Consider the following 25,233-nt stretch of genomic DNA (forward strand, 5'->3'; position numbering starts at 1 on the left):
GAAAACCATTATTTTGCATGGTTTCCTTGATGATTGTGTAGTTGTCAATGGATATGTCTTCAGCCTTGGACAAGTGACAAGTTTTGTTGGCCATGGAATACCAGGGATGAAGGAAGGGAGATGGAAAGCAACTGGGTACATGGCAGGCAAAGAGTGAGGGAGATCAACACAGAAAGCAACATAATTCAGAAAAATGATTCGTTAAAAGATGTATCAATGCCTTCTTTGCCAAGGCAAATACAGAATAGAGGAGGGGAGTGGGAGAGGCAGACTGAGCTAGAGAAGAGTGAAGAGAAAAGGACCATAGTATTAACTGTGTAAAGGAGGACTAAAATATGATAGGAAAGGTGGCAGTGGCTAAGGCCAGTGAGAGATTTCTTTGTGTTTCAGTGAGACCTGCACAGCTGAGGAGTCTCTCTGGAATCTGGTGTGTGCACCTGCATGCTTGCTGACTCTGGCCCTTCCACCAGCTCCCCAAAATCACTGCCGAGAAATTCTCGTCAGCTGCAGTTCTAGAGATGAGTGACGGAAATGATTCTCTTCTCTAACCATGCTATCATATTTCCATTTACCCAGCTCAAAATAAAAGGCTTTTGAAATAAAAGGCTTTTGAAATGTTCTCAGGATTGCAGTTCTCCAGACGTTCAACCACCTATTCCCAACCATTATAACTGTTTACAAAGCAAAGCTTTTATTGCTTCCTCCCACGTAAAGGAAGCAGTGATGGGACAGGGATTCATCCCTAGATGACAATGTTTTTGTGATTCCAAAACAAACTTTCTAAAAATTATTTTTAAACTGAAAAAGGACACTTTCTTCTGTGCAGTTGTTACTGTGTTGTTTTAAAAAACTTTTCTCAGATACCATGAATCTGACAGTTTGTGCTAGCAACCTCATAAGATATAGATGATAAAAATTAAGTTTTCTACTTTTGTATATTACAAGGCCAGGTTCTTTAATGTTACTTGTCTTCCTACTGAATGTTGGATTCCCATATTATTTCTTAATTGCACCTTTTTCTCAGTTCTTGCTTTCTCTTTTGAGTGGAAGTATATGGGTGAGAGAGAACAGGTAAGATTTCTTCCTATTTAAAAAGGAAGATTAAACCTTCAAGGCAGGTGTTATGTTGACAGTGTAGTAGCAGTTAGAGATTTGAATTTGGTGCTTGCTGCAGGGTGCTAAACAAGGTGCTTGTTAGTAAACAAGAATGCATGCAGCTACTTGTCTTTCTTGGTATTAAAAAAAATATAATCTTTATGCAGCAGACTGCAGCATCCCAAACCTGAGCTACCTGTATGTAAAACAGGTCAGGTAATATTAGTAACCTATTGCTGCAGTGAGGTTTCTTATAGAATCACACAATGGTTTGGGTTGGAAGGGACCTTAAAGATCATCTAGTTCCAACCTCCCTGCCATAGACAGGGACACCTTCCACTAGGCTGCTCAAAGCCCTGTCCAGCTTGGCCTGGAACACTTCCAAGGATGGGCATCCACAGCTTCTCTCTCTGGGCAGCATAGATACATTGCAATATAGAAAGAAGCAAAGTAAACTAGTTCATCTTTAGGGTGCAGCAGTGAGATGCAGTGAGTATCTGAATCTTTAAAAATAATTTGAATATTTGTCATCTTCAGAGTTGATAATCTTAGGGCCTTTTTACTGACAATAGGTCAGCTACTGGTGTAGCACCTCTTGCTGTGCCTAGTAAGGACTACTGCTGCTGCTGGCCAGCATTAGCTGCTCCTTATTGTTCCAGTAGAACATTTTGCCATTTGTGTGGATAATATCCATGTGACTGAAGTCATTCAGGCTCAAGATAAAGCTTCAATTCAAAGCCTTAAACACTAAGCTGCAATTGCATGGGGTTCCACTGGGTTAGATTTGGCTGTCCCAGAACATTGTCAAATGCTTTATGTGTAAACTTACTGTTTTTGTAAAACTTATTTATTAAGTGTTAAAGAAAGAAAGAAGAAAACAAAAAGGAGGGGGAAGCCTCAGTGTTTTGCAGTAAAGTATTTTTAGGACAAAAATTTAAGCTAGTGGGACTAAGGTTAAGAAAACAAAGGCTTTAATGTAGTGAGTCGAGAGTTTTAAGATCTTCATTTATTATTGCATTTTGTAGTGTTTTGTACCCAAAAGAGCACTCATGTGCCTCAGTGAACATAATCCTTTTGTTTTTGCTTATTGGAATTACGTTCATAGAAGCGTAAAACTGACAGCCTGGAATACAATACAAAACTGTGATTTTTGTTACATTTGGTGCCAAAATCACAGGAATTATTTGTGAAAACTTTAGTGAAGTTTTACCAGTTTTATGTTGAGGAGTGTTATAATGTTGTGGCTTTGGAGTGGGTTTTATGTAGATTTTATTTTTGCATTAATTTGGTGTCATGATTAAATTCTTGCATTACCTATACTGAAGCTCCATACAGGAATATTAATAGTCCATTTAGTGGCACTGCAATATGTTTTCTGTACAAGGATGCCTTAGGTGGCATAAATCCCATAGGTCATGTAGCTATTAGAAGATGTGGGAATAAAGCTGTTACAGATAGAATAGCTATGGGCTTTGCTTGTTTTAAAGCATGTTTGTGTTTACATCCCAGCAGACATTCTACTCCTTGATCTTAGTAGCAGAGCCTGGTGGGAGCAGAGAAGCAGTATATCTTCACCCAGAAATAAAATGTTCTCAACCTGGCTTTTAAAAAATAAATGAATTCATTTGTAATTTAAGAATAATAATAACAATAACAGTAATAATAATGTTAAAAGGACAATAACAGGTTTTGCCCTCTCCACTGATTTTTCTGGGCTTTGACATCTTGCATTTGAAGTGTCACCTACCTACCTGTGCACCTGCTCTTATCTAGATGATATTTTATATGGGGGATTTCAAAGGTCCAGAACAATTTACATTGAAGATAAGATTGTTGATACTGATGTAACAGAAAATGTTGATGCTGCATGTGTTAATATTCTGATTTAAAAACAAACAAAACATAGGACTACAAAGCTCTGTACTTAAATTCAGAGTAATATCTGAATTCCAATGCCACATATTCCAGAAATTGCTTTCTCGCTGTCTTTATTAACTGCTTAGTGAACAAAATTGCATAATAAACTGTAGAGTTGTTAAAAACAACACAAATAATTTTTAGTTACTGAAGTGCTCACAGTCTTTAAAAAGAATATATTTGAGAAATAATTAGGTGCATTTTAAAATGGAAGGATTTTTTGCCACATCACAATATGATTCAGGTGTCCTACTCAAGGCTGACTCAGCAGATTTTGCTGAGGGGAAAGGAGAAAAAAAGGTAGAGAATTGTGTAGCCATGTATGTGAAGTTATTGAACTATTGCTTCAATGCAATTTCTCCTCAGAAAACAGTGACTGGACAGGTAGTATGTACATATTTTCCCTACCCAGAGCTTCCCAAATTCTTTTGTATAAGACAATCTGAATTACTGCGTATCTTCTGTTTCAGGACTTCTGGCAAAGTACATTATTACATTCTACACTTAAATAGAATGGCTGTTGTAACTGCATTGTTGGCTTCTCTTTAATTACTGTATATGCACTGATGCTATGTATACTTTTTCTAAAGAGTTTATGGACCAAATCCAATACTTTATGAGGTTAAAAGAAATCTGTGCCTGTATTTGAGTAGGCATTAAATCTTGCCCTAAAATGCTGGGCAAGGAAAATACACTACTTGTTCGATAACTTCAGTGCATCCAGAATCCAAAAGGAACACAGCCATAGTTTCTGGTCAGTGGAAGACACTGTGGTCAGTCTTAATGTGACATCCCACAGTTGCTTACCATGGTGTGGACCCAGATCTAGTATGAACTGGATCCTAGGAAGTGGGAAAGGGTTTTCCTGCCTGAGAAAATTATAGGTATCACTTAAGGGCTTTGCCTTCTGTTTGTAGTCTGTTTCACCTTCTTAGAACAATGTAAGAGGAAGGAAAGTGGAGTAAAAATGTTTCTATAAAATATGTAAGAAATAGAAATATATCATCATGAAAGAATGATATAAAAGAAATCAAGAAAGACATGATGATATGTCTATGCTAAATGACTTGAGAAGAAATTATATGCATAGGCCCAGTTGTCACAAGCATGTTCATACACTAGTAATTAATTGCAAACAGCATAGCTACTTGTGGAAGTGAGAACAGTGAAATCAGCCTCTTAATCAGCATGTTTATGAATTTCAGTACAATTGTATAGCGTTATAGAGAAAAAGAGTGCTTTCAAAACCATTCAGTGGTAATTTAATATTATTTTCTTTTCCTTCCTGTCCCACAGGTACTCTGTGTCTGCATGTTAACGACAATCCTAGGATGTATATTTGGCCTGAAGCCTAGCTGTTCAAAAGATGGTAAATAATATGTCTTTTATTTAGTAATATTACTGAGCAATTCCTTTTTTTTTTTTTCCTTTTAGTGCATAAAGTTTCATATTATCACAATGCCACCCTTCTTGCTGCAGGAAGAGGATTGCATGCACTGCTTGAAGCAATATCAGTAAGAGGGGAATAAAAATACCAGAAAATAAACCTCAGGTGTACTCAATTCTTGTGTGTACTCATTTGAGAGGTAGAGATCCTGGTACTCAGTGTCTGGTCTGGCAGCTTCCGTGTATCCCAACTTTCACTGTGGTGATGTCACATGGCTGGCTTTTCTCAGTTCACCATTAAAAAAAAACAAAGCAACAAAACGCAACAACTTCTATTTCATGTTGTCCTGGAACATTTGTTTTTCATCTTTTCCAGTCAATTATGGATGAAAAAAAAAGTTATTTTTTTACTGGTTAGAATTGTAGCCTGAAAACATTCCTTGTGGAATTCCTCTGTCTATTTTCTGTCCTGAAAAATATGTGGTTTTTTCAATGGTGAAGTTTCTTCAGGTAGAAGGTTACGAAAGATTTTTTTTTTTAAAGAAATTAGGCTTCACGTTGGGAACAACTATGAAGAATAATTTTGAAGTTGAACAAACAATGACTTTTAACAGAAGTTCAGTTTATAAAACTTCTATTATAATACATATAGGTTTCTTCTCATTTTATTACAGCTTTGCAGTATTGGTTCATTATTATCTCATTTTCCTCATATCACACACCTCAAGATTCTTCAGAAGAGGAGCCAAATGATGGAGGATTTACCTCACTCCCTTCTGGTGATTAGACAGTGTGACGAAATTCTTAAGTTTTGTTAATCCTTCACATCACCAGTTTCTGGTTGGTTGGGTTTTTTTTGGTGGTTGTTTTTTGATTTGTTTTTGTTGTTTTTTTGGGGTAGGAGTGGGGAGTATTCCCCTGCCCTCAGCAACCCCAGTCTAATAGAAGAATGCTATGTCTTTTTTTCTTTTTTTCATATTAAAATTGAGCAAAAAATAAACCAGTGAGCAGTATACTCAAGTTTGTATCTCTTGTGTCTGCTTTGGAACACCCCACTTTTTGTCTTGAGATCTTGCATATTCTGAGTGACTGTACTCACATCTTCCTGTGACACAGAAAGGCAAGGACAGTCACAACTAGAATTGTAGTCTTTTATTTAATTTGTTTCTGCTGTACAGAAACACCATGTTCCTCCTAAAACAGAACAGAACTCTTTGTTCAATATGATGAAAAAATATTTTTGTTCAGTAAGAAGAAATAAGCATTTGGTTGGAACAAGACTTTCCTTTGGCTGTCACTGTTTTTGCAGCCATGCTGTAAGTTGTGGAATGGCCAAGTGTGTCATTTCACATGCTGACTGTACTAGCTTCTTTTGCATGTTGACTGATTTGGGCTCAGCCACTGACATCTAACACTATCCAATATTACAGTGAAAACCTGCAAAGGTCGTTGCTTTGAAAGGACCTTTGGAAGCTGCCGTTGTGATAAAGATTGTGTCAAGCTTGGAAACTGCTGCTTAGATTACCAGGAAACATGTATACAACCAGGTAAGGATGGAAAAAAGCTGAGGGAGCAATCTCTCCTGTTCTTTGACAAGGGACAGCTCAGCATATGTGAGTACTGTTGTGGTCAGGACTTACTTCAGATGGGCTGTGAGAATAAAGTGGGACTACTGAACAGCAGAGTGGTTCTGATGCCACTCATCTCCCCCTTTTTGTGCTCTCTGTGTTGCATTCCTGGGTGGAGTTGCAGTGGTGATGGTGGTACTGGGGACTCCTGGGGAAACATCAGGGCTCTGGTACAGCTGCTGTTTCACACAAACAAAGCTTGGGTTTCACCCAGCTGGACTACTTAGGAGCTGACATAGCCAGTAGGCTGGCTTTCCCTGAGGAGAGACACTACAACAGACTGTGCTGCTGCCCTCCCCCTTGGAAGGAGGAGGAGCAACAACAAATGGAGGTCTTAGCCAGCTGTTTGTTCTCTGGTGGTGAGACAACAGTGATCTGCATTGTTCCTGGCATCAGGGATAACTCCTACGTCCTTGGGCAAGCCTGGAATAGAAGTGCATTCTGCATATTGCATTTGTCTACCATTGCCTGAGTGAAAAGGGGGAAGGACAGAGCATCTCTGTGAGAGCTGCCATCTCTCCTTACCCAGCTGCTCAGGCCCTCTGCCTTATAACTCCCCAGCCTGAGTGTGAAGCAAGGATCATGAGCACGAATCAAGGCAGGACAACAAAACAGATTGCACTGGTGAAGGATTGCAAAATGAGAAGCAGCTGCCATGAGTTGCCAGAAGGCAAAGGTCAGATAGGCAAATGTGTGAAAAATATGTTGGGGAAATCTCACAGGGAAAGGTGTTAGTGCGGGTAGAACACCAAGGACAGAACTCGACTATTTTATCTACTTTGGTTTTGCCTTAATGCTTCAAATGCAGCATTCCTTTCAGATAACATTTTTTCTTCTCACTCCTCTTTAAATGCATTTGATTAATGTCTGGATGAGCTCACATTGATACATTTAAAATTCCAATGTGGACTTTGAAAACCAAAAAAATTAAACTGAGCTCAGATCCCTGCTTCAATTGACTGCTGTTGAAAGGTCAGGTTACACATACATAGTTGATATATCCAGGTACATAGTCACATGGGTTTTACTCTGTTTTATTACATCACTCCCCTTGTGGATAAAGATTTTTTAAAAACAAACTGGAGAGTCTGTCTTAGCACTAAGAATGCAAATGAATTGATTGATGGTGTTTGTTTTTTTTTTTTTTTAAATCAGCCTTAACATCAGTGGAGAATCAAATAGCATCATGTAACTAGAACCATAATAGATTCTTCTCTCTCTCATGGAAGTAAAGATCTATTTGATATTAATGGAATTACTGAAATACAGAAATCTGAAAGTGAGTTTAACTTCCTGGCAATGCTTTTAGGGATTTCTAATTGCTGGTCATGTATGAAAATCATTGAGTGTTCTCTGTTCAAACATTTAGATTTGGCTTCCATGTTAAGATCTTCACTTAAGTGTTCACTCAACTGGTAAATTCACTTGTGTTTGTCCTCATTGAATGTAAAGGATTTATTTGTGCTTATGACTGATAACAAAATCACAGAATTACAGAATATGCTGAGTTGGAAGGGACCCATCAGCATCATAAAGTCCAACTCCTGGCCCTGCACAGGACACCCCAAGAGTCACACCATGTGCCTGAGAGTGTTGTCCAAATGCTTTTTGAACTTGGTCACTGCTTCCCTGGAGAGCCTTTTCCAGTGCCCAGCCAGCTTCTGGGTGAAAAATCTTTTCCTGATACCTAACCTAAAATTCACCTGGCTCAGCTTCATGCTCTTTCCTTGAGCCCTGTCACTGTTCATGAGAGTGAAGAGATTGGTACCTGCCTCTGTCCTTCCCCTTGTGAGGATGTTGAAGACTGTAATGGGGCTTTACCTCAGTCTCCTCTTCTCCAGGCTGAACAGACCAAGTGACCTCAGCTGCTCCTCATACACTTTCCCCTCCAGACCTTTCACCATCCTCATGGCCCTCCTTTGGACACTCTCTAATAGTTTAATGTCTTTCTGACATTGTGGCACCCAAAACTGCCCCCAGCACTCGAGGTGAGGCTGCCCCAGTGCAGAGCAGAGTGGGACAATCCCCTCCCTTGCCCAGCTGTCGATGCTGTGCCTGATGCCCCCCTAGGACAGGGCTGGCCCTCCTGGCTGCCAGGGCACTGCTGGCTCATGTTCAACCAGGACATCCAGGTCTTCAGATGATACAATGTAATGGAATATGCCATTCAGAGAAACCAGCGTTGTTCTCTAATAAAGTCAGCGGTGGAGCTGAAGTCAGTAGATCTTCCTGTGAGCTTAAGTATCGAGTCTTAAATAGTGGTAGTGATGCCTGTGCCTAAGAGGTGCTGAACAAGGCTGGAGTGTCTGATGATGACTGGTAAAATATATTGTGACTTCAAATGCAAGTCAGAATAAGTTAGTGCTGCTCAGTGTTTTCTAGGCATTCCAAATTCAGACTCAATTTGGTTTTTTTTTTCTGGGGGAGTTTTTTGGAAACTTTTATATAGTATGATCTTACTAGATTAAACCCACATAAATTACCATATTTCAGGAGATCTTTAAAAAGGATTCTTTCTGATCTGTGATATTTATACCCATATGCTGCATAGTTGTATTCAGATGACTATGCTCTTGGATACCTAGTCATGGGTGTTTCCATTTCCTGAAGTGCCGAAGTTTGTGATGCTATGCATGTATGAGATAACTCATCATCTCTATTACACATGAGGACTATTCCTCAGTGAGTAAAGATTTGAGACTGAACTTAACACTTGGTTTATTAGTTCTGGACTTACAGCAGTATTAATCATTGTGCTGTCCTTCTCTCTCACCCATTTTTTAGCCCACATATGGACCTGCAATAAATTCAGGTGTGGAGAAAAGAGGCGACCAGAATATCGTTGTTCCTGTTCAGATGATTGTGTGGAAAGCAAAGATTGCTGTGTCAATTATCAAGCTGTTTGTAAAGGTAAATATTATCAACAAATTACTACCATCTTTCATATGTACCCATAGTTGGATAAAAGGAGCAAGAACATAATATGACTTTAAAAGCATCCGGTAAAATGAAAAAAACCTTGCATGTGTCAGTAAGAATGTACTGTCTTAAACAAATGAGTGCAATTTATTTTTTTAAGGAGAGGCAAGCTGGGTTGAAGAAGAGTGTGAGGACATTACTGAACCTCAGTGTCCAAAAGGGTGAGGAAATTGTATATTTGCATAGCTCTGCTCTTTGCTTGCATTTCATTTTTGAGATTGTTTTCCCTGCTGTGCCTTCCTGGGACCTGCTTTACACAGTAAAAGTAGCTGCCAGACAGAGAGGAACACCTGTTCAGCCAGCATTTGGTGGTGCTTACTAACAGATCAGGTTGCTCTATCCCAGCACTTGCTTGACTTGCAAGACATGCCTCTTCCTCAACCCTGCTGTGTCTCACAGACGTGTGTGCCCTGGGCACCTCTGCCTGGTTGCCAGCTGTATTATTGACCTACATGTGCTACAATACCCACCATCCCAAATATTTTGGGACCCATCCAGCAATCTTAGACTCCTGAGATTGCTTCCCTCCTTTGTCACTTTAAAAGACCTTTCCAATAACATGTATTTTCCAGCCTCAAAACTGCAAAATATGGGCAGATTGCTGTTCCAGCTCCACCAGCAGTGGGACAACACTATTTGCAAGGTGTCTGAATTACTTTCTTTAAAAGGTGTAAAGTGCCATGGGATCCTTGTATTCTCTGGCTCAGCTCCACATTGGGCCTGTTCCTGCAAGTTATGTATACACTGTGAGGAATGACTCATGTGGTTTATGGCATCAGCACTCAGGCTTGAATAGTACAGCAAAGCTCCCAGCCAGGAAAAAAAGCCTGTATTTCTTGAACTGTTTTTCCTGTGGGATCTTCAAATTAACTTCATAGCTGAAGTTGACTATAAACTATGATTGTATATCTAAGCTATCAATAGAAGTGACTTAAATTCTTGATTGAAATATGTTCCACTAGTAAATACTTGCTAGATATGTTATGGGATAAGTTGAATTCAATTATGTTCTTGTCTGACAAGTATCAAAAAAATCAGACCTATTTTATTTTGGTTTCGAAATTATAGTGCAATGGGATATTTCTAGTAAAGTAAAACCATTTTATTTTGTTCTAATGTCATTACTTTTTTGAATTAAGATATTTAAATCATGCTATATTTATTCATTGGAGTTATAATAATGTCAAACAAAATACATAACTTTTTGGAATATTTCATACCAACTGAGTACCCTTCATTCTGGTTCAGAGCACTAACAGATGCTGACATGTCAGAACCTTCTTCAGGACAGAAACAGAAGCTTCTGTCCAGCTTGTAGTCCAAGTCCCCAGTAATCCCCTATGGAGGAAGGTGATAGCCAGGATATTCTTGAAGTTTTTCTCATTAACTTTTGTTCTGAGTTCAGGAGCCATTTGGGACTTTGTGCTGGGAACTGAGTTTAGGATGCTGATTTCCCTAATGCAAGGTTAGGAAGCGTTGCCCCCAAGAGGTTGGTAAACAAACAAGTCTTGTGCAGATACACAGTCAAAGTTATTGACACAAATGCCGTAGGGCAACTCCTGTGGGTTAACTTGTTTTCAGGGTTTTTTGTTTGTTTTTTCTGTTCAGCTCATGAAAGGGATACATAGTTACTCTTCTAAAATTGTTTTAATCCTGGTAAACCCCAAAATGTTGCAATAAAACCCAGCCCAGGAAAGGGTGATATGTGGTCAAAGTTGAATCAAGCAGTGTTGACTGAAGTCTCATCTCCGACTATTAGCACACAAGCCTCTCCCGAAAGTCACAACTCTGTAAACAATCCACTTCTTCCTATGCTGTGTGGTAGGCAGGAGTGCAGGTGACTTTAGTTGCAGTACTCATTTTGAGACTTCAGGATAACAGATATTTTGTGGGTTCAGGTTGCTGGTTTTATTCTGTTTTAATTTTAGCTGTGTTTTAGCTGTTCCTGTGGTGCAGAATAGACAAAAGACTACTCAGCATTCGATGAGGTGCTTAATGTGAGAAATCCCACTGATTTCAATGAGACTGATCAACTGCTTAAAATTAAGTACACACTTAAGTCTTTCCAAAACTGGGTTTTATGTTGCTTAATAGGGTTATAAAGTTAATAGGCTGTAAGATCTGAGGAGTGATCTAGTCTTCCTGCTGCTCTAGGAGTGAAATAATACTCAGACAATTCAAACCTACTCAAGCAGTTTATCCTAGTACTTACATAGATGGCTTTACTGATGTCTTTTTGTCCTCATGTCTTTTTCTGTACTTCAGGCCTATTACTACTTGTTCTATCTTCATTGAGCTGGAAGAGCATCTGATTCCTTTCCTCTTTGCTGATCTCTCTGTATACCTGGAGGTTGCTCTTATGCCTTCTGTTGAGGCTTTCTGTACATTTAGTGGGACAGAAAGCTGTTCATCTGTGCTTTATGGCTGTATATAGGCAGTAGTGTATGAATGTGTGTGGGATAGGAAGTTTTCTGTGTACTTCGTTAAGCTTTGCAAGGGAACTTTCTTTTCCTTCTATTTTGTTTTCTTTTTCTTTCTTTTAATTATGGTCTAACCTGCCTGCAGTGAGGTAGGTCAACTTGGCAATGTGTTCCATGGTTCTGGGCTCTTGATCATCCAGACTGTGAACCTACTAGACCACAGCAAGCCTGTGTTGCCTGCATAATGTTTCCATAGAAGCCGGTTTATAGGAGGGGATAATTGCTACTGCATTTCCTTCAGTTTGGAGTCAGGATGTGACTGTGGCACACCTATTTATCCAAGAGCTGTGAAACACGCTCATCTTACTGTTTGGACACAGCCAGCATGAATCACTGGCAGGACCAAAACTTGAGCCTCCCAGGCTTGGTTGCTCATGACAGCCCATTTCTGAAGTAGCAAGTGCAGTCTTGGCTACTGGCAGGAGAAATGCATGGAAGTGGCAGATATACCTCAGAATGGAGCTTGGGTCAGTTTGCCTGGGGAATTTACTGGAGCTGTTCCAAAGGGAGTGCAATTTAACATGGTCTGTCACACTTTGCTTCCCTGAGCACCAGGGCAGACCACTAAATAAATGAGTTTTGGCGTGTGTAGAGTATACAAAAAAGTGAAATGGCCAGTTGCCCTCATTGTGGCAATGGCCTATTTTGCCAAGTTTAATTTTACATGTGCGAAGGGGTCTGTAGCTAGATTTGCAGACAACCAAAACATGTATTTAACAGTTGGTTTACTTGTAAATGCCAAGCCAGAAACAGCTGCGTAAAGTCCCTTTCTAAGTGGTTGTTTTAAGTTTGGTGGGGTTTTCTGGTTTTGGTTTGGTTTTTTTTCTTTTTTAGGTTAGACTTGTTGGTAAGTAATATCGAACAGCCTTTGCCTCAAGGTTCATATTTCATTGCACAGAACTTTGCAGTGAAGATTTTTAGACCTCTACATTGAAGTGAATCAATTTATTGAGCAGGAAGGGGCATGGAGAAGGTATTTTCAAAACTTGCAGAGATCAGAATATGTGGTGCAAAAAAAATACTTGTAATATGGGTGAAGGTAGTGCATAAAGTTTCCTTACTCTGTTCTGCCCAAGGGCTTTAGTTTTGACCTGAAAATCATTAATTTCTTGTTCCCACTTGTGCCATATGAATTAAAAAGCAGGCTACAAAAATACATCTTAGAAATGCATTTAAAAATGCATTTAAAAGTCTTATTCTGTCTGGGGTGTAGGGTAGGCTATGTAACAGTTCTGACTAATGAAATCCTTTCGGCTGAACAGTTGTCCAAATTGTTGATTAAAATTTTCTTAGGATAGATATGTTTTGGTTGCCTGATTATTCTTTAGTTTGTTTGACTGACACACAGCTTATAAATGTTTCATTTGTAAATGACTGTTTGGATTTTTTTGTAGGGTACATCACTAAAGAAATTGTCAACAGTTTATAAATAATATTTGTCTTCTATCCTCACTGTTTTATTTTTGGAAACTAAAGTATAACAAAGTTAAAAAAAAAAGGCATTTTAATTTTACAGTTTGTAAATATAAAAAGGGAAAATGAGCTTGCAGTTAACACATAAAATATATTCAATTATATTATGAAATTGGCATGTAGTTATTGCTGCACAGCAGTGATTTTTTTTTTTTTCCAGTCTCACATGCCCTCATGTCTATAGGTCAAACACAGGGTATGTTTTCTTCAAGGAAGAAGTTACTGATGTTACAGAAGTTACTATTCCTGTCTGTGATGCAATGTTTTAAGTACTTACAGTTGGAGAGAAGTTGTTTGAACAGGGCTGAATCTGGGAACAAGTCAAGACTGGAAAACGTAGGTCCTGTGGAGACTGTAAGGGGAGAATTTATTTGTGTTGGTTCCAGTGAAATCAGTTTCTGAATTTATCCGTCAAATTCTGGCAGAAATGCTATTACAGTGTTTCCAGTCGCAGGGCCATATTTTGAGTTTGGAGATTGGTGGTACGTCTGGAGCAGGAAGCAAGTTCTTTTTGGTTAGATAATCTTTGTAAGATGAAAGGAAGAGTATGTGTTTTATTTGCTGATTTAACAGACCCTGTACATTAGACTTGCTTACAGTTCTGTGCACTGTATATATATAAAAAGGAATCCTTTTTTTCAGCTAGGTTACAGGTTGTTCAGGAGCAAAGTGAATAAAGGAAAGTTTGGCTTTACATTGCCTTCTTTCCCTGCTCTTACATTGGGGTGGGAGAGTGGGGTTGGAGGGGCTGAATGTTGCTTCAGTGGGACTGATTTCAAGATAAGGAGTACCAAACCTACCAGATGGATCATCTGAGCATCTTGGCTTGTTCTTCACTTTATGGGTGTGTTTGAAATCAGACCTTGACATGGCTTTTCTGTGCATGCCCCACTGCAAACCTCAGCCTCTTTGGGCAGGGTTTGCTCTGCCAGCCTTCAACCCGATGGCTTGTGTGCTCACCACTGTGCCAGCCTGCAAACCCTCCTGCTTAGGAGGACTTCCTCGGCCTGGTTTATAGCCCCATAATGAACATTCCCACTGTTTGGGGGAAACTTTCTTGAAATTAGTGATAGGAAACTGTTTCTCAGAGACTGTCTTTTAATATTCAATTTCTATTTGTTCAGATTTACCAAGTCTCCAGTATTACTATTTTCATTGGATGGCTTCAGAGCAGAATATTTGCAGACTTGGGGTGGCCTTCTACCTGTTATTAGCAAATTACGTGAGTAGTTTCTTTGTCTAAGAAATATTATGACGTCTTACCTGAAAAAACATGGATGCAGCTTTGCTCACTCTTTAAAATCCTCACTCTTCTGCCATGAATGTGGAAGTTGTTGCCCTAAAGAACACCCATGCACAGGGAAGTGAGGTGTGGGAGAGTGGAAGGGCAAGAAAGAGAGATGGCATGAGGAAGGGGCCCTTTCGATTTTCAGTGAAATCTTATAAATGATAGCCCCTGTTATATTTAGGAGGTGGATGGGTTTTGCTGTGAGATTACTTTATTTCTTCAAAATAGAAGTAGATTCTTTTTACTCTATAATGCATATCATCTCATATTTAGGTGGAATGGCTTTGGAAAATGGAAAGCAAGATAAAAAGCATTTGATTATATTTGGAAAAAGTAGAGAAGGAAGAGACTAAGAAGAGATGATATACAAGGGCTGGTAGAAATATGATGCATCCAAGAAAGCCTTAATTTAACAAACATTTCCAGAGGAAATATTCCCCAGCTTTTTTAGTGTCTTACTTGATTTTGTAGTGTCTAAATAATTTTAGTTACTTTTCCTGTTTCTGTTTTGGCTGTGGTCTGTAGAGAACTGATGGTATTTCTTGTCTGAAAAATACGCCAATCTTCTTGACATTCATAAATTACTACCTGGGGTGCCTGGTTTCAGTTTGACTAAAAATAAATCAGTAAAAATACTTGCTTTTTTTTTACAGTGGTTGTTACAACTTGATGTGTTCCAGAGCATAACAATTCGCAGATGTATTTGAGGTTTTGGTTTCTTTTTAATTTTGTTCCATGCTAGAATAAAATGAGGCACTTGCAAAGTTTTCATTAGATGCAGTTATAAAAAATTTAAACTGGAGAAGGCTTCTGGGACATTTCTAGGAGAGGCTGGCTAGTACAAATTATTCTAGCTCTGCCTGAGATACAAGACAGCAGTGTCACAAAGCATCTGTAGGGCTTCCAGTCTTCCAAATCTACTTCCCCATGTACACTTTCCTCATTCTTTGGTCTGGATAGACTGCAGTGAGGCTTCTCTCATTGACTTCTGTAATAAGCTTGTATTTCTATTTGCACTGAACCCATGATAAATTCTGACCACTAAGAAATACAAATATCTTTGAATCTTCGTCAAAGTAATTTCACTTCTCCAGAACAACAAAGTTTTTGATGGTCAAAACTTACATTTTTAAAAGATTAATAATACATAAATAAAATGAGGAATAGTCTGGGGGCAAGTATTAATTCTGCATTATATTTACAGTTCTAAAGTACTCTGGAGCATTTTTTTGTAATTTGCTAGAAGGCTTTTGCAATATAATGTGCTATGGGATCTTCAGCTTTCTTCTTTTTTCCCTCATAGTAAAATAGTGGGTGAAATGCTCAGATAATGCAAATTTTCTTCAGCAAGAGAAAAACAATCTCATGAATGAAAATTGGTGTTACTGAGGTGTATATCCCATAACACTGAGGTCCTGTGGCTTCAAATCTCTGTGCTTCACGTTCCATGTGTCTAGGCACCAAAAATGCTGGAAGCAGTCATATTGTAAAGATTAACTTCTATATGAGTGAGTAAGTACTCCTGCAGGATTCTACTGTTCAGAAAAGAGTAATGAAATCTATTCCTCTGTGTAGAAAGGTAAAAATAGTGGATAAATTTCTTGACTATTGCTGAAAATTTGTATTAAACAATTTTGGAGTTCATAACTATCCATTCATAAGACTATTCAATTTTCGAAAAGAGAGTAAGAATGACAGCATTTACAAAGCAGTGAACAGCTGCTCATATTCAGTAACTTACTGGACTGCCTGGTTCTGCATTAAATTAGAACTGTGCTAAATGCCTGGATTTTCATCTTTAAAGCATTTGATGACAAGTTCAGAATTCTGATAGATAAAAATATTTCCATTATTTGGTTCAGTTAATTCAGCCATGCTTACAGTGACATTCTGGTGTCTCCTTGGAGAAATGTGTCAGAGTAGATGCCTGTAAGGCTATCATAATTTCACTTTTACCAAGTTTTGTTATACATTTGCTCTCCCTGCTATTTGAAAGATGGACAATTCTGCATAGAGCTGAGGGATTTTAGTGAACCCAGGAATAATCTTACTGTGTGCATGTGGTACTCAGAGAAGACATTTTCATGTACAATTATGCTGTGATATTTTAAGTTTTAGATAAATGATCCTTTTGTCTTAAATCATCTTTAGCTAAGGCAACAAGCCAAAGAGAATAAAGACAACTCTTATGGAAAGTGCTAGCAAAAAGTCCCTAGGATTTTTGGCAAAACCTTAGAAGTGTGTTTTTCTATTACTTTTAAAAAGCAACACAAAACAAAATACAACCTCCCCAGCCACCCACACAAGAAACCTAAGATTTTGGAAAACAGACTCAACAACAGATTTGGAAATTGTTGAAATGTGCTAAGTGTTTTCCTGTAATAAAAAAAGGTACAAGTGATTATTTGTTACTACAGAACACAAGTGTGGGAGGGGATGTCTGTGTGACTTGAGAGGTTTTATTTTTCCCACCTGGCTTCTTTTTATCTGGATTAGCTCAAATTTATTATTTCAACTGAAATCTAATCAAAGCCCCAATGCAATGAGTTCAAAGTGCCTTGATGCAACACTTTCTATGTTTATGGAGCCTTTAATTTCTATTTTATTTATATTATATAATTACCCAGAGTCATAGTGAAGATTGACCCAGGTGTTCTTCCTGTAGGGTCATAACTTTTGGTTCTTTAGCATCTGTTGAAACAGTTTTGGTATTTTTGTAGTTGTTAATGAAGGTGTTTTCTTTTTTTTTTTTCTTTCTGAAAATTGGGGCCCACACTTTTGCTGGTGGAAATTTAGACCTCTTAAATAAGGTTTGCTCAGTTGTTTTGGCCTTGCTAATGCCTCTTCGTACTAGCAATTACTGTACACTAATCTCCTTAAACCCATATGATTTTTATATAGAGATAAAGAAAACTTTGACATTCATCCTAGACTAAGAGTTTCTTTTTGTATTTTAAAAGCCCCACAAGCAAGAAAGGAAGACTGCAAAGTAAGTGGTGATTTGACAGATAACTCAGAGAGCCAGGCATCACTGTGTCAGTGGCCACTTTACCTCTGGGGGCACCCAGGGTTAAGTGGCTGGTTGGTCTCAAGCTGCAGACTGCACTTATTGCATACCAGGGCAGCTTTGGAAGGTGTGATTGCTTTCATTTTTCATTCTTACCTGTACATGCTTTTCACAAGGCTGTAGGTTTTGCTCGTGTGACCATTGCAGTCAGCCATTAGGCATATATAAAATTTGTGTTAATAGGCATTTAGTCAGCTTGTAAATGAATATGGGAAGATAAATTAAGTATTAAGTCCACAATTTTGAAGAGTGAAAACTTTCTGGAAATATATTTTGGCTTTATGTTTTTTTAATAGGTATACATCTTCATGAGAGAAGCTTGCAAGATTTTTATTTCAGTTATTTTGCTGACTTTCTTTGTTCCTCCCTCTAGAGAAATGTGGAACATACACTTCCAGTATGAGACCAGTGTATCCTTCAAAAACCTTTCCCAACCATTACTCCATTGTTACAGTAAGAATTCTTGTATATTATATGTTTCCACTACTACTTATCAAGTTTTCTCTGAGGCAATAGTATATTTTGATGAATTATTAAAATAATTTGATTCCCCTTTAGAGTAGGAAGAAGTATGTATTGTATTTATGTAATTTAGGTTAACAGCTATTACATACCACTACAGCTAAGTGGCCAGATCTAATGTAAGTAAATCCAGTCCTTCCAAGAGTAGCTGTGAGAAATCCCATATAGGCAAAAGTTCACACATCACTTTACAATTCCTCATTTGTGCAAATATTTCCACTAAATTGCAGTTTCTGCTCTTGGAGTGGGAGCAGCCTGACTGCTTTAAGTTGCCAACCTTATTCCACTTCTTTAAGGTAGTTTAGCATGATGCAAAGAAGACTATGAAATGAAGGGGAAGATGTGAGCAAGGAAAGATGCTTATGTTGACTCTGTGGTGGACTGTACCCAAGCCTGCATAGAAATGTCACAAAGCTGATCTTGTAAATTTGCTGCTTCTCGCATATAAGAGGAAAAAGAAAAATGGAGGTTTTCAACACAAATGCAGGGTTGGAATCTAGAAGATTATTTTGGTTTCATCATGCCACAACTAAAACTCAATCAAATACTAGGATCTGCACTTTCTTGCCTCCCAGTTTGTCAGGGCATTTGGTGAGAAACACAGGTTCAGGAATGAGATGCGTAATTGTGTAATCCTCACAGATCTCCATGACTGAATATGCAACTAAGAGGCATTAATCATGCCCTGCAGCCATGTGAGGTGTACACTACAGAGCTTTATCTCAAATCCCCATTCTTGTGAAAAATAGAAAGGTCCTAATAGTGGTGTTGTTTTATCACTTGTAAATGCATAAAGGAGCTAGTCTGCTTAAAGATAGAGCACAAAATCTGCTAAAACTACCGAAGAACTAGTGCCTGCACCTTTTTCACTGCTCATGTAATGGTTATCCCAGCTAGAGCTTTTGCTCACGTGATGGAGGTAATTGCTTTGTCTTTGGTACTAAAGATGCAACAAATGTGTGAACTCATTTCAGTTTGATCACAAAGGAGATTCCCTAATTTTTTAGAAATCTCATTGAGAACCAACTAAGAGTTGGAAGGCAGGGCTTGGGAGCAATGGTAGATGATGCTGCTAAACTTCAGTCCTGAACTACTAGTGGAGTAGTAGTCACCAAGAGAGTATTCAATATTTGTCTGAAGGACATGTTTGTGTAGCTGGAAGGTTCTTTTTCTTTAGAGCGTTGCAACAAGGCATACTCTCAATTACAGGGGCTGTATCCTGAATCTCATGGTATAATTGATAACAAGATGTATGACCCCAAAAGAAATGCATCTTTCACCCTTAAAAATAAGGAGAAGTTTGATCCACAGTGGTACCAAGGCCAGCCTGTAAGTATTAATACCCTTCTGAGAATGTACATCACCCTGTTATGTTACTTAGTATTGCTTGGATGCATAGTGATGTCGAAAGAGTACAGAGGGTACTTCTAAGTCAGCCAAGAAGCATTACTCAGCACCACCAGGAATTGCTGTACTAGAGCTGCAAAATAACAAATGAAACAAAATGTAATGGGTTTTTTTGAACTTAAATGGAATTTTCTCTAAGGAGAATGCTGGCTTAAAATAGCTAATACAGCTACCAGATTTCGGTCTGCTTTTAATATGAGTGGGCTTGCAGTTAGCTTCTCTGAGGAAATCAACAGACCAGTTAGTTTGAGCAATAAGAAGCACTAAGAAAGGTTTATGCTCTGCCCAAATTACTCGTAAGCCTAAAGTTTGTGGTTTTAGAAGGAATTGTCTCAGCTCAGTCACGCACCTATGGCAAAACTGATGAGACTACCATGAAAATGAAGTGGCAGGGAAAAATTGGAGTGAGCACTAGCCTGAAGAATAGCAAGGGAGCAAGGGACCAGATGCAATTGTTTAGTAGTGTGGGGAAGACAGGTTGGTTTTTTTTTTTTCCTTGAGGAAAGAACACACGGGTGTAGACTTTGCAGCAGTCACTGAGAAGAGAGTGATATATGAAGTAGGCAGAAAACATGCAGAAGGCATAAATCTGTAAATCATGAGAGCAGCAGTAAAATCAAAAGAACTGACCAAAATGCTGTTTCCATATGCAAGAGTGTGTGGGATGTAGGTCCTTGGAATATTCCCATCCCTTCTTGTGTCACTGTTCTTGAGACAATTCTCCTTCCTGGTGTCCAACCATGGTTCTACCATTGCATTTCTACTAATGGTTCCTACCTCTGTCCTGGCTCTCTGTGGCATTGCAGCAGCAGGGATGAGAGTGTTTGCCATGGGGATTCAGGCTAAAAGGTATATCTGGGCTGCAGATAGCAATGACGGGCTAGATTGACTGGAGTGCTCCATTAAACTGTCGGGTTTTGGTCTTGCTGAAGGGTGCAGAGTTGGTGAGAGTGGCAGTGGGCCTGGCAGTCTCTCAGCTGTGATGGGCACTAATGATGGCGAATGTTCTCCGGCAGATTTGGCTCACAGCCATGTACCAAGGGCTGAAAGCAGGGACGTTCTTCTGGCCTGGGTCTGACGTACCAGTGAATGGCACCTTTCCAAACCTGTATGAAATATACAATGGGTATGTAAATGCCTGTGTCTCAAAGGAATATTTGACTTTAAAGATTGCAGCAGGACAGATGCCAGAGAAAGCATATTTTTTTTTCCTACTTTTCCAAATAATTTTGTGCAGTGGGGAAAAAAAGGCTAGGATCCAATTAACTTTGTTTCAGTATAATGTAGAGTGTTTAATTATCCTTTCATTCATCAATAAATGTTTTTATGGTAAGATGTGTAAAAATCAGCTTTAAGCATAACTAGGTTTGAAGCTCTAGTGCTTTACTCTTTCTATTTATAAAAACCTTTTGTAGTTGGTGTAGAGTATTTCAATGCAAACTTCTCATACAGTGAATGGATCAGGCTTTGATGTGATATTGTCCATGAAAACTAAAGTTTTACTGTTGACTGTGGTAATCTGTTCCAATTTAAAATGATTTTCGTTCCAAATTATAAAATATTTCACGTTAAGGCACTCATATTTTAGTCAGTGATTGCTCTTCGCTGTAATTAAACATTTTCTGCTTAATGGAAATATTTATCACCATTTATTTAATAATCTCAAATCTTGCCCAAGAATCAGGCTTCTCATTTCTATCTTAGGATCATTTTCTCTTCTTACATCCTTCATGTAGGATGGAATTTTTGATTCTTGATTTGCTACCTATATTTTTTTTCCCTAGGAACTGATGATACACTGTTACTTGAACTTATGTTAAATATTGAATACTTATTTTGTGGGTGCCTCATTTTGTTAAAGGTCAACGTGCTTATTGTTGGTGTACTTCAGTAACTGATGGAGAAAATCTATTTTGTGACATAGTATGAGAACTTGTATTCAACCCATGTACATTTAAAATACCCAACCCCACCCATAAACCAAGACCTTTTCAAAACATAATACAGGAATGAAAACCTGCTTGTGACTTTGCACCTTGAGGCCAATTATTTGCTTTGTATAATAAGCATAAGCACTACTGGGAGCTTTGTTCTAATCATATTACAGTCATTGGGGACAATATTCAAGGGAATTTAGCTCAGGCCGTAAACTCCTATAGAGTCACAGGCAACTAGCATAGATAAATTTGCATCCTGCTAAATAGTTTGTAATATATTTGTGGGGTTTTTTTGTTTTGTTTTTTTTTTTTGGTAATACATGGCTAAGAGTTTTTAGCTCTTGGAAATTCATGGCTGGTTGATACTATATTATTCTGATACAGCTCAATCCCCTTTGAAGAAAGAGTGGTGACTGTCCTTCGCTGGCTGCAGCTACCTGAAGATGAAAGGTAGGTGTACATTTGCAAGTGTGAGTTCCTGTTTGAGTGGTATTGCAATGAATTACTTTGTAAACATGATTTCTGTTTTAAACAATATCTTATGCTTTATTCTAACAATGTTAAAATATTATTTAATGCGAACTTGTTTTTATGACTGAAAGCTTTTTTAATTAAGTTTCATCTCTCCATTCAAAGTATTTTTCCTCTGAATGACAGTGTTGTTTCCAATATTTGATCTCCATTGTTGAAATATAATCTCTTCAAACTGTCTCAACATGTATGTAAAATATTACATTTTTGGTACTGTTTGATATAGACCACACTTTTACACTCTGTATTTAGAAGAACCAGATTCCTCGGGCCATAAGTTTGGACCAGTAAGCAGCGGAGTAAGTAGTTCTGTAGTTTCTTAATGTTTTTTTAAATTTTAATTTTAATTTAATTTGCTCTGACTCTGTAACTTCCATAATTCATGTTAGGTTAACTGAGATCATGTGAAGTATGCTTATTAGGAAAAAAATTTGTGAATAGATAGTCCATCCATGGTTAACATTGATATGAAGTGTGTAATAGACAGCCTATTTAGTAAGCCTTCTTTTTATTTTCTTTATTTCTATAACTTTATATTACCAAAGCGTGTTTGGGTATGTCTTGTATGTTCTTTTATCTGCTCCTACTAATGGTTCACATTGATTTTTGGTGGGGGAGGGGAATGGGGACAGAGAATTTGTATGTGTTCCATTTAGCAAGAACAGAGGTTTGCATAACAATGTCCCAGTTGTGGTGGTGAAGTATTCAAGTTACAGTTGTCATTCATTTCCCCCCAGCCTCTGTGCTAAGGTTAGGTGGATATTGGCTTTATCTCTCTGCAGTTACAATTTATGCCTTCTCAGAAAGAGACAGATGAAAGGAACATTGACTCCATCACAGCCTGTGATTCGTTATATAAATAAGAAGTCTTTGGGATTGCTACTGTCTTAAAAAGTACTGAATAGCTGTGAGGGATTTCTTTATTGATGTTTTTGGTTTGGGTTTTTTCCTTTTTTTTAAGCATCTGCAACTGAAATAACACATAAAAATGTATAGCTGTGTCATGGTACAATATGGGACAGAAAAAAAAATTGGGCTAAGGGCTGTATAGTGTAGATATAGCTAGTCTTCTGTAGGTGGAGGTAACTCTGAACAATGCAGGCGATATGCAGTCTGCAGGATCTCATTTTTATTTAGCCATATTTAACAGTATTTTTAACACTGACTTTACATTCCTATTTTTGTCCTGCAGGTCATCATGGCATTACAGAGAGTGGACGAAATAGTAGGGATGCTGATGGATGGTCTAAAGCAAATGAACTTGCATAAATGCCTGAACATAATTTTTGTATCAGATCATGGTAAATTTGATTTTATAAAATATATCAGAACTTTGAAGAACTGTCTTTATAAAGTAATATTCTGAATTTATACTTGTATGTTTCTGTCAAGCTTAACACACAAGTAATATCTATAAAATATGTTTTATATTGTCAAGATGATATGAAAGATAGTCAGTGTGAGACAGTGTCAGACTATTTTATGAGGGGGTAAAGAAGTGTACAACATAGGGAGGAATTAAATAATTTTCATATTTTGTTTCTAATTCCTTTTGCAACCATTACCATATGATAAAAGAAATAGAATAAAAAAGGTGAACTGTAGACTATAGATTTCATTTCCTTCTTTCCTTTAACTACACTGCGCAGCACCAGTTTACAAACTGCTGGAGAACTGAAAATACAAAGCCGTATCTTCCTTCCAACTATCACTTCCCTTATACGTTATTAGAAGGCTGTGAATATGAAACTTTGATTTATTTTTCTAGCTTTTCTGTATATCTGGAATTATTTCTGTAAGTTATATATTTTACTATTTTTTTTCTACTTCTTTGCTTGACAAACAAAATATGAGCACAAAATATTGCAAAACTCGTTGCCACAGGGAATGATGCAAGCCAAATATCTATACAGACTTAAAAAAAATTATGAATGGAGGGTAAACCTGTCAAGAATCATTAAGAGTTCAAATGCAATATGCAACTTGAAGTCCCTTTGACTTCTGAAAACTGCTAAAGAGCACTGGGAGAACAACCAGTCAATGATGCTGTGCTTATTGGGTATTTCTCTAGATATGTTACTGAACATTATTAGGTAGGATACTGAGCTAAATTAATATTTGGTCTGACCCTTACTGCTGTTCTTAGGCTCATAAGAGTTCTTTTCCCTTTATAAAAGAAAGTTTGTCTGTTTATTAAATTGGAGAGTCTTTCTCAGCTGTGGAAATGGCTGATAGTGTTTATCTGTGTGTGATTTTTTATCTTCTACAGATGAGTATTGTGCTCTCCTTGGGTCAGATGCCTTGGGATTCCTGATAAAAAGCCCAAAGAAATTACATTTCTGACTTCTGCAACTAAAGTTACATGTCTCCTTAGCAAGGCTACTCTACATTGATATTCCCATTTTAAAAGGAAATGTGTTTCCTTTTACAGGGATGGAAGTAGGGAGCTGCAGAAGAACAGTGTATCTGAACAGCTATCTGGACAATGTTCAAGATTTCATAGTTGTACCCGGTCCTGCAGCTCGCCTAAGACCTAACAATGTTCCAGATGAGTATTTCTCTTGTATGTAGTTGCTAAACTAACTTTTGTTATTTGGTTATATGTTTTTGTACTTCACAAATACAAGCTTAGGATCCACATATTCCGTTAGTAAACTTGAGTGAGTGCCAACTAGGGACAACCTGGATAATGATGAGCAGGAAATACTGAGTACTGTGTGCACTTGTGTTTTTAGAGACCACTTGACTTTTCAAGTCTGAAAGTATATTTGAATCCCACGGATTTATTTGTATAAATTCGCAATATTTTTGTCTTAGCAGAATGTTAGATTGGTAGCATCATTTGCATATTATTTTGAGTATTACATTTCCTAGTTATAAAAATTTGGCCTACTGGCCTGACAGTAGCTGAGTAAACTGCAAATACACATATATAATAAAACTAAGTAAAAATCAATTAATGCTTACAAATTTTAAACTCTGATTGGTTAAGCAGTCTAATTTTAGTTAAACATTTAATGCCTGCAATTTTTGGGTACTTTTAAATGTTGACTGCAGGAGTTTTCTTCATGTTTCATAGTATTTTTTGGGTGGGTTGTGTTTCTTTTCTGTCAAGATTGTTGTTCTCTCTGCCCTTTAAAACTTGTAGGCCTCAGCCCCAGTGACTAAGTCCTGTTTACTTCATTGCTTGATGCTATTCTAAACTGTTTTAAATGTTTACTTGGAGAACGTGGGAGTCAAATGCAGTTCCAGGTTCTCCCTGGAGAAGGAAGTTCAGGAAGAAGAAAAGTAGCGTATCTCCTCCTTTGGGCATGTGCACTGTTACAATGAAGTAGCATAGCTGTCTTTGTAGCACTGCATGTTATCTGAGCAGGAATTATGAATGGTTCTCTTGCCAGGGTAATCCTGTATGTACTTGAGTCAGGTATTGGATATCAGAGTCAGGACAGAGTAACTGTGAAATGTAGTGGGCCTGTGTTACACAAATTGTCAAACTACATGATGTAATGGTCCCTTTTGGCTT

General features: G+C 37.9%; 1 protein-coding gene across 3 annotated transcripts in view; it reads left to right on the forward strand.

Annotated features, from left to right (window-relative positions):
- Positions 1-25,233, forward strand: part of ENPP1 (ectonucleotide pyrophosphatase/phosphodiesterase 1) — a 52,810-nt gene that overhangs the window by 11,691 nt on the left and 15,886 nt on the right. Inside the window, exons 2-13 of one of the 3 annotated variants that reach the window (XM_048297643.1) lie at positions 4,309-4,381; positions 5,829-5,945; positions 8,811-8,936; positions 9,106-9,166; positions 14,083-14,180; positions 17,687-17,766; positions 19,045-19,164; positions 20,259-20,368; positions 21,564-21,629; positions 21,937-22,009; positions 22,903-23,011; positions 24,142-24,273. In XM_048297643.1, coding sequence (XP_048153600.1) covers positions 4,309-4,381; positions 5,829-5,945; positions 8,811-8,936; positions 9,106-9,166; positions 14,083-14,180; positions 17,687-17,766; positions 19,045-19,164; positions 20,259-20,368; positions 21,564-21,629; positions 21,937-22,009; positions 22,903-23,011; positions 24,142-24,273 — 1,165 coding nt within the window. Of the gene's footprint in view, positions 1-4,308; positions 4,382-5,828; positions 5,946-8,810; positions 8,937-9,105; positions 9,167-14,082; positions 14,181-17,686; positions 17,767-19,044; positions 19,165-20,258; positions 20,369-21,563; positions 21,630-21,936; positions 22,010-22,902; positions 23,012-24,141; positions 24,274-25,233 lie in introns of those variants that run through there. The other 2 variants (XM_048297644.1, XM_048297645.1) reach the window with 2 other exon arrangements.

The sequence above is a fragment of the Corvus hawaiiensis genome, chromosome 3 (assembly GCF_020740725.1).
Source record: "Corvus hawaiiensis isolate bCorHaw1 chromosome 3, bCorHaw1.pri.cur, whole genome shotgun sequence".
Lineage (NCBI taxonomy): Eukaryota > Metazoa > Chordata > Aves > Passeriformes > Corvidae > Corvus > Corvus hawaiiensis.